Genomic DNA, 9,053 nt, shown 5'->3' on the forward strand with positions numbered 1-9,053 from the left:
CCTCAGCCCGAGAACAGCTCTCGGGTAGCCGCTTGTACCTACCTCTCGTTAACTCAATACCTTTTTTCTGAATCTTCTTTTTCTTTTTGCTGGGAGACTTCTCCTCTCCGTCCTCCTCCATCGGACGCTTCATCGGGGTGACAGCGTACGTTGTACTGGGAGGAATCTGGACTGTAACAATCGTAACAAACAACCCTAAGTATTCCGGTTTCCAGCAGCAAAAGCCTTGGAAATGTGATTTGGGTTTGGTTTGTTCCGCCAAGTACCTACCAGTATAGTCAACGGGGTTTTCATTCTTTGGTTTCTTGGGCATTTTGGAAGGTAGGGGATCCATCCCCAAGACTTTGTGAAGCTGGCCAAAAGCAGCAAGTCTCAGAGCATGCTAGAAAGATTAAACGTGTGTTACTGGGACGCGCAAGCGGCTACACCAATCTCTGTTCCCTGCACAGTTTCAGACAGGAACATTCTACCCACCCCTACACAGAAATCCTCATCAGTTTAAATAGGACTCTCTGAATTTTTGAAGTTCAACCCAAAATACGGGTCATGGTAGCAAGTCACTATTTAAAACCTGATACTTTGCTTCTGGTTGGCCAAGCTACAAATTCCTTATTGGTGTGGGACCCATTTGTATTTCTTTTACTTGACTAGATATTAACAAAGTTAACACCGACCTCCGTGAGGTTACTATACTACCATTAACCAATATGGAAGTTCAGAGTCAGTTGAACTGATTAAGTTTTCGTAACATCTGTAGTCAAAACTATACCTGAGCACTCTGTGTGATATCTTCCCTTTGTTGTCTGTCTAGATGCCCAATAGCATCAGTGGCTTCTTTTTCACAAGGATCATAAATACCAGAACCATCTGAAGGCAGGAAACAAGGAAGATATGCAGAGAATTATCCTGGTGTTTTCTAAAGAAACTAAACTAAGTATTCCCTTGGCATCAATCAACACTCATCTCTCGAAGAACACGGACTGACATGATCCATCCAATGTCCAACATTCTGAAACTCGTCTGGACTAGTTTACACGTACAATTAGCAGTGAAGCTGGTCACGACCACTCAGGGAACCAATTTTACGCTTGTAGAAACTGGTACCTCTCTCTACAGGGGTTTAACGTCATGGGTCCGTAGCTCTGAACACACGTGCCCTAAGGAACAGCAAGGTACTGTAGTACCCGTGTACGCTGGGGGCTTCCTGAGCTCCGAATCTAGGCTGCCCGCACACATAACAAGGGACCGTAACCGCGCCTCGAAGCTTCAACCGCGTTTCATTTCAGCTTCGCTTTGAAATGTAAATGCAGAGAACCACCTAACCTGGCATAACGATTCCCGAGGCAAGGCATTCAAGAACTCTCCTCAGAGCCTCGCCAGCGCCCATGGGTCTGTTAGCAGTTCCAATAGATTTCTCACACAGCAGCTCTAGAGGCTGAAAGACAGTTTGGAAAAGTGAGAGAAGCAAAGGCAGGCGCTTGCGCCGCGATTACGGCTAGAAGCTGCTTCAAATTCACAAACGGTTAAACGATTTGCACCGTAGAAATCGTTAATCGGTACGACGATTCACACCGCAGACATCTGATACGCGTCTTTTCAGGGCAGAAACTTTGTTTGCGCTACATAAACCTCTAACTTAGGAAACAGAACGTGTGCAGGCTGAAGAGAGCTGAACACCAGCTTGGAGAAGTGGTACCAAAACCCCCAAAAATGAAACAAAAAAGGAAAATTACCCATCCTCTCAGCGGTGCCCAAGTAGGAACCCGAGTACACAGGTCTCGCAGCACTCGTATCACTATGACGCACGACTTCAGCCCGTTAGCCCTGGCCTAGGATAAGAGTCAAAAGCAGACACGCATTCAATAAAAACACCAAAACTGCTCATTCGCAGACATTCATTTTTTGCGGTGCTACTTTGTCAAGGGTAAACAGTATTTCGCGTTACCATTTTATAACTTATAACAATAACCGTAGTGTACAAAGGCAACATTACTCTTAACACAAAGCAGCAGCTATGCGTCTACTCTTTAAAAAAGGTTCCTTCCGAACGTTTAATTCGCTTAAGTGCCTCTTTAGCAACTGTACCGTCGACAGACGCTAAGTTCAGCACGTCTAACTATCATCCGACGTTAAATATTTTAAATAAAAAAAAAAAAAATAGTTAGCCCCTTAATAGTTTACGAATTTTCTACTTAAAGACAAATATAAGAACAAAATGCAAACCTGGAACCACTTGGCGTGTCGCAGTGACGCCAAGGCAGCAAGGCATTTCTGCCTGTCCAGAACGTCCGGGGAGTCGTTGACTGATAGCGTTTCTATTCGTGGATGGAATAAGAAGACAAGGCACAGTTTGACCAAGGGGGTTCTGTCAGGCGGAGAGGGGATGAGGCAGCTTCCTAACGGGCAGCTGAGGCTCCCAAAAGATCCTGATCTAGATCCTGTACCTGGAAGGATGGTCTGCAGTGCACTCGCCTAGCGGCCTTGCTTAGAAATTAAAACTGCAGAGAGGGGGGGGGGAAGTTCAATTAACAGGGGCGGACTGAAATCTGTTCTGCAAGGAGGAGGAGACGGGGCGTGAAACTCGATGGGAGAGGACAGAAATCCTTTGCGACTCGAATGAAGTGGTAGCATACGAGGCCGGTAATAGATAACAAAGGGAAATTTAAAATAAACCCCCACTCTGCGTTCAGAGCGTAGCTTTAGTGGAGGAGCCGGGGGGGAAAAGCTTTGCGAGGATCAAGGGAACCCCCTCCGCCCATAAGGCTTGACTGCCCTGGCCCCAACCCGTGACAGAGAGCGTCCTGTTGGTCAAAGGTCCAGCGTCCCTAAAATTGACAAACTAGAAGGCTTGGTAGACGAGGTCAGATATCAAAACCATAGACAGTCAATAGAGCACAAAGATATTTTCCAGTCTGTGCTGCAGCAAAATTGAAGATATAATTAACAGGCGGACTGAAATCTGTTCTGCAAGGAGGAGGAGACGGGGCGTGAAACTCGATGGGAGAGGACAGAAATCCTTTGCGACTCGAATGAAGTGGTAGCATACGAGGCCGGTAATAGATAACAAAGGGAAATTTAAAATAAACCCCCACTCTGCGTTCAGAGCGTAGCTTTAGTGGAGGAGCCGGGGGGGAAAAGCTTTGCGAGGATCAAGGGAACCCCCTCCGCCCATAAGGCTTGACTGCCCTGGCCCCAACCCGTGACAGAGAGCGTCCTGTTGGTCAAAGGTCCAGCGTCCCTAAAATTGACAAACTAGAAGGCTTGGTAGACGAGGTCAGATATCAAAACCATAGACAGTCAATAGAGCACAAAGATATTTTCCAGTCTGTGCTGCAGCAAAATTGAAGATATGGTTTGAAAAAGCTCAACGTTTCTGAAGACCAGGGTTTTAGATAAGGCTAGTGCAGAGGGCGCGCGTCTGAAACCCGCCAATTCGACAGCGCGATGCCTACGATACAGAACCCATCGTAATTCAAGCGCAAAAAACCGCCTGTGAATTCTTATTCCAAAGGGAATTTTGAGAGCGAATGGAGAAGCTAACTTTATCCAAAACTCTGCATCACTTTCTGGAATTCTGAACTTCAGCTGATGAAACAGCCAATCGAGGAGACCCAGAGCACCTATCATTCTTGCTGCAACACAAACTGTGTGGAACATCCAATTTCATGTACATGCAAGTCATTTAACAAGAAGCCTTCGAGATTTTTTTTTTAAATGTATCTGGTTTATGTTTTTATGTCACTGTGCAGGCCACTTACATGGCTAGGTACAAAACAAGATTAATACAACAAGATGACGTATTAGTGAACTAAAGGCCCAAGTCAAAAAAAAAATTAAAATAAAAAGGATAAAAAAAAAAAAAGAGCAAAATCCCATCTGAAAGGTGCTACTCAGTTTCGGAAGCTCAGTCTGAATACACCGTAACCGTGATCTCATGAGGTTGGTGTTGTCTTACGGAATTTTGGATTTGCACAAAAATAATTGTTGCCGCTTCGGCTGAAACTGAAGAGCACGCTTTACCAGTGAATTAGCAACGGAAATGTACGGGTTTCCAGCCGACTGTCGGCTGTTTTCAGTCTTCCATACCTCCAGCTAACTGTTTTTCCATTTCTTCTCTGACTACGGGCGACGTCAAGTGGATGGTCAGCGTCAACGGCGGCTCTTTTGTGTTCTTAATTACAATTGCAGCATCACCAACCGACTGGATTATTTCATATTTGTCTTCGGTAATAGCCTGCAATACAATTTCACCGCTCAGCGATCGTCCGATTCATTTCTGAGTGATTTGCAACGTCCTTTTCCAACAAAAAACAAGGTCTATAAACAAAAATTCAGCTAACAGAAGTTCATTTAACGAGGCAATTCCAGAACTTCAGCTAACAGAAGAGAAGTTCATTTAACGAGGCAATTCCAGAATAACGCTACATGTCTATGAAAATTACTTCTCCAAGACAGAAAAAGGGTATCAAACCAAACGTCATCGGTGCCTTTTTTAACCATTTAAAAATCCGTTTCGCTCGTTCTGTAACAAGCACACACGAACACTGAGAGGTTTTACTCACAGCAAGCTGGACTCCGAGATTGTCAGCTACTTTCTCCAGGAGATCTGTGGTGGGTTTATCTTTGCACAAAAGAACTAGCTCAAGATCCAAGTCCCCCTTCAGTAACAGGCCTTTTGCTACAAGCCCTACACGCATCACTCCACGCAGGGTCCTTGTCAACTGCTCGGTGGCCTTCTGATCCCTGCAAATATACAGGGCACAGTCACGACGGCTGCAAAACTCAAAGAATTCACCGCAAGCCGGGTAAGCACGAACGCTCAACCCAAGCTAAGGGGTAGACCTGCAAAGATTAAATACGACGCACGACCCCCGCTGAAGGATTTACTACACCTGCACGGGAAAAGTCGCTTCAACCCCAGGTTAGTTAATTCCGCTTGGAATTTCCGCCAGGGAAAACAACTTTTCCAACTTCAGCGAGCGGATTTTTACTAATCTAAGTAAGATGGCGCTACCGCTTCCGACAGCACCCTTTACAGGCAGGTGTTCGGTGATGTTCCTTACCCTCCTTCCTTGTTTTCCTCTTCGGCTGCCGTCTCCATGGACTCTGTTTCTGGCTGCTCCCCGCTGACTTTTTCTTGCTCGTCGATCCAGTCGGACACAGCTTTGAGCGCTCGCTCCGTGTGGGACACCATATTCTGAACTGCCTCCAGCTCCTCCTGCGTCGGGTAAACGGCCGAATGTTTGGCCATCACGTGGCGGTCATCGTTCACAAAAATACGCATTGGTCGCTGAAAAGGGAGTTTGAAACAATTTTAGGGAGAGCCGAAACACAGAGATTTATCTCGCGAGTCCAAAACCTCCCGATCCTTACCATTTTTGCTTTTGAGTGTCTCTCCAAGCGTTCAAAATGTGCTTATTTAGATTCTTCCACCAAAAAGACTGTACCGGTACCACACTTTTCTGTAATCTGAAAGCAACAGAAAACCGGTTAGCAACGCCGGCAGGCTGGTCCGGCCCCGCAGCCCGCTCGCTGAGCGTACACAGGAACAGAAATAACTGCCACTGGTAACTGGAAGCAATAGCAGAAATTAGAAGTATGCGAACTCGTTAGCGAAAGCCCAGTTTTCTGCTCCTGATGGCTTATTCTTAAGACCCGAATAGTACCCGTGATAACGATTACAGCCAGGTTTGTCACACAGCTGTCACCCCAACTTGCACGGACTGCCCCCAAAGGAGGTTTGCATTAACTGCCCGGCAGTTTAACAAGCGCCATACGCTCATTTACCTCCCAACAGTTCAGCCGTGGAGCCACGGCCGAGCACGCTGCACAAGGCACACGCTTTGAACCATTCCCCCGTACGATCTCCCCAAGAAGCAGAGACACCCCAGGAGCCCGAGCTGCACCCGACTGCTTGACCTCCCCCCCCCACTTCTCGTTCGCGCCGTAAGTACATTATTTTGGCTCCTTATTCCCAAAAGGCTTTCCCATTAAAACTGGATTTTTCCAAAGCTCCTGCTTGTATTTCTAAAACAAAGTGCACTGAAGGTAAAGCACTCCCCGATACACGCCGGAGCAGCCTGCACTGGGGAAATTAACAGTCTGTAAGCTAATATAATTCCACGAGGTAATGAACCAGGTTGCCATTGCCTGGTCACCAAGCGAGGCGAGAGCTTTCATTCACGCTACTCAGAAGCAACTACTTGTAAAAATCTCTTTGCCACATACCGCTTTTTACCCCAAATTCATTTTACGGCCTGCTTTACAAGCCTGCTTTTAATTAGGATCAACGTGAGACAAGTTCAGTAGCCGCATCGAGTCTCTCCACTTACTTTATCAGGAGGAAAATAGTATAAACTTACACCAGCAAATCTGGTGTTGAAGCAAGCACTCGCGACTTCCAAAATTCAACAGATTAAGCCGAAATCACAACAGCTTGTTTCCGAACAAGAAGCCATTTTCGAAGGGAACTAACCCGCTCCGAGAGCCCGAGCCCCAGCTGGGGCAGTGAACTTCTTTTGTTAAAATTCAAGCACTTTGTTCCTCTGTTTTAGCCAAGAGGCCTTTGAGCAGAGAAACATTTGCGTCCCGCAGGACTGACTTAGGCTCTGTGGGAGAAGACAGCTTCCCGAGATCGCCTTCAGATGCGAGCAGGCTTCTGGCAAGAACTTCAAAATGCCATCTCGCACCCGCTGGGATCGCCTCTTCGGTATCAATAACGTCGTTTCCCGTGCAACTAGCGTAAGAATCAGCAGTTGCTTGATTCACGGTCATTAATTTGACCAAACACCTTTAATAAAACTCTTGATTTACCTCTAACTGAAACCGCACAGGGGCAATCCCAGGCCTGCAAGCACCCGATGTTTCGTGGTAACTCCAAGAATCCTTAAGTGCCATTTAAAAGCATTGGCACAAGCGAGGCAAAGGAAGAGCCTCAAGCGCCTGAAGATGATGGAGATGAAGGTCATCATCTGCATCCACCAGCTGTTTCACTTCGTTTTACAACCAAGTACACATCAGAACTGCCTGGTAACCACGGCTTTCCAAAACACTGCTGGAGAAAGTCAATCACCCCTCAGTTATTCCAGAGCTCACAACCAAATCCCACTTCTCTGGGAGTCCGTCCGCTCTGAAGGAGTTTCACTCGAAATGAAACCGGACCGAAGCTTGCTTTTGCTTTTTTCCACTGGAACCTACCCCAAGTCGGCCCGTTCCCAGCCTTGCCGGTAATCGCTACGTACAGCTCACAAACCCAATGTTCTACTTTTTACACTTTACAGACGACACAAACTGCAAGCAAGCCCGACCGATCTCAAGTATAAATTGTCCAAGATACCGGAATAGTAATAAAAAAAGATCAAATAATTAACTGCCCAAATACTTAGCGCTTTACTAGAGTAATGCCATTGTAACTCTGTAAAATAACACGAAGGGCCTGGGCAGAAATCAGGACCCCGCTGCGCTACTTGTTTCACAAACAGAGCTGGGGCTCACGACCTGGAGAATTTTCTAGGATAAAATCGGGAAAACGCGTTTGCTCGAGCCACCATCGCTGGACAGACTCGGTATTCTACGGCACAGAAATACCTCCGATTCCAAGCCTGCAAATATTTACGCCCAGGACGGCTTTGGTATTGTTACAAATCTGGATCTAATTGTAATTAAACCCAGATGTTAGCGCCCGCTGACCAGGGAGAATTATTCCCAAGCTACCTGCAAGAACCCACGAGGCGCCTTCTCACGTTTGCGGGTGCCAGCCTCCCAAAACACTCCTCCCTTGGGTGGGACCCCAAAGAACTCGTACGCTCTGTACACAGTTATTTTTCTTAAAGCTCCCTTCATTTCCTCCAAGGAAGGCAAGAAGTTAGTTGAAATCCAGCCTAGTGAAGCATGTTTCTACAGTCAGAAAATACTACAACAGCCCAAGAAACGAGAGTCCCGTTTCCTGCGATTTCTAAAGACGGACGTTATCGCTCTTCTTGAAATCACTGAAGTTCATTTCTAGCGAGAGCCCAGGAGCTGATGCTGCAGCATCACAGGATTCACGACGCACGCCTCTTGGGGAAAAGAACCACAGAACAAGTTAAAACCACGAACGCGCTCAGTAACGCACAATTCCCGACATCGCTCTTGATGATGATCGTCATTAGAATTTGAGAAAAAAGAGAAACTTTCAAATTCCACCCTTGTTTTAAGCCTCGCCTGCTCTGCCCTGCTCTCCCCCTCCTACGATTTCCACTACCAGCTTGATTTCACCAACAAACTTTCCACTCCAGTCGAGTCTTCCGACAGAAGGAACAGACTCTCCAAAACATTTGTTGGGGGGTGGATGAGAAAATGATAAACAATGCGAAAGCTTGAAACTTCTGCCCTAGATAAGGGGGAAGTTTAACGCACGTGAAGAAGCGCATTTCATTTCAGAAAGCTTCTATGTTTTAAGTAAGAATTTGTCATTTTTAATCTGTGTTTTTAGCCTATCATGCCTGAACAGGACGCTTGGAGGAGTGCAAAGCCTTAATGCCTTGCTTTTGTTTGCCAAAGCTCTTCAAGGTCTAAGGACTATTCCCCATCACAAAGCTACCTGGCTGACCGAGGTGATGGCAAACAAAAGCTTTCGGCTCTCGCAAAGCGGCAGCGACACGTAAGGAGGTGTTGTTTTTTTTTCTGAACCGTCCAGAAACTGAGCGGCTACAAATAACGGGATCGATGAGAACGAGGGGGATTTCGAGGAAGCGATGGGAGAGCCCGGATAAACCCCCGGAGAGTGAAGTTGAGGACCGGAGAGCGCGGTCCTGTCCCTAAGGGGAGGACGCGGGAACTTAAATCACACCAAAGGGGATGTTTCCACCTCGCCCGTGCCCCCCCCCACGCACCCTCCCACCGGCCGGCGACGCCGGTGCCCCCATTCCCGGCAACGCCGAGCTTCCCATCCCCACCCCAGGGTTATATTTAGGCGATAAATAAATAACCGGCCAGAGACGCCAGCTCGCGGTCAGGAATAGCACGCTGCCGCCCAGCACGGCCGCGGCTCGGGGGGGCGAGGGCGGGCCGGA

General features: G+C 47.2%; 1 protein-coding gene across 3 annotated transcripts in view; it reads right to left on the reverse strand.

The window, feature by feature from the left end:
* ILF3 (interleukin enhancer binding factor 3) overlaps positions 1 to 5,464 on the reverse strand; it is a 9,470-nt gene extending 4,006 nt beyond the window's left edge. For 2 of the 3 annotated variants that reach the window (XM_019471469.1, XM_019471468.1), the window contains exons 1-10: positions 5,374 to 5,464; positions 5,064 to 5,290; positions 4,563 to 4,743; positions 4,087 to 4,234; positions 2,224 to 2,315; positions 1,734 to 1,829; positions 1,324 to 1,435; positions 770 to 867; positions 271 to 382; positions 61 to 171 (exon numbers count right to left, since the gene is read on the reverse strand). In XM_019471469.1, the coding sequence (XP_019327014.1) occupies positions 61 to 171; positions 271 to 382; positions 770 to 867; positions 1,324 to 1,435; positions 1,734 to 1,829; positions 2,224 to 2,315; positions 4,087 to 4,234; positions 4,563 to 4,743; positions 5,064 to 5,290; positions 5,374 to 5,376 (1,180 nt within the window). In that variant the 5' untranslated portion in view covers positions 5,377 to 5,464. Of the gene's footprint in view, positions 1 to 42; positions 172 to 270; positions 383 to 769; positions 868 to 1,323; positions 1,436 to 1,733; positions 1,830 to 2,223; positions 2,316 to 4,086; positions 4,235 to 4,562; positions 4,744 to 5,063; positions 5,291 to 5,373 lie in introns of all 3 variants that reach the window. The other variant, XM_019471467.1, reaches the window with a different exon arrangement.
* Positions 5,465 to 9,053: the final 3,589 nt, after the last annotated feature.

Source organism: Aptenodytes forsteri, unplaced genomic scaffold (genome assembly GCF_000699145.1).
Source record: "Aptenodytes forsteri isolate BGI_AS27 unplaced genomic scaffold, ASM69914v1 Scaffold450, whole genome shotgun sequence".
Taxonomy (NCBI): domain Eukaryota; kingdom Metazoa; phylum Chordata; class Aves; order Sphenisciformes; family Spheniscidae; genus Aptenodytes; species Aptenodytes forsteri.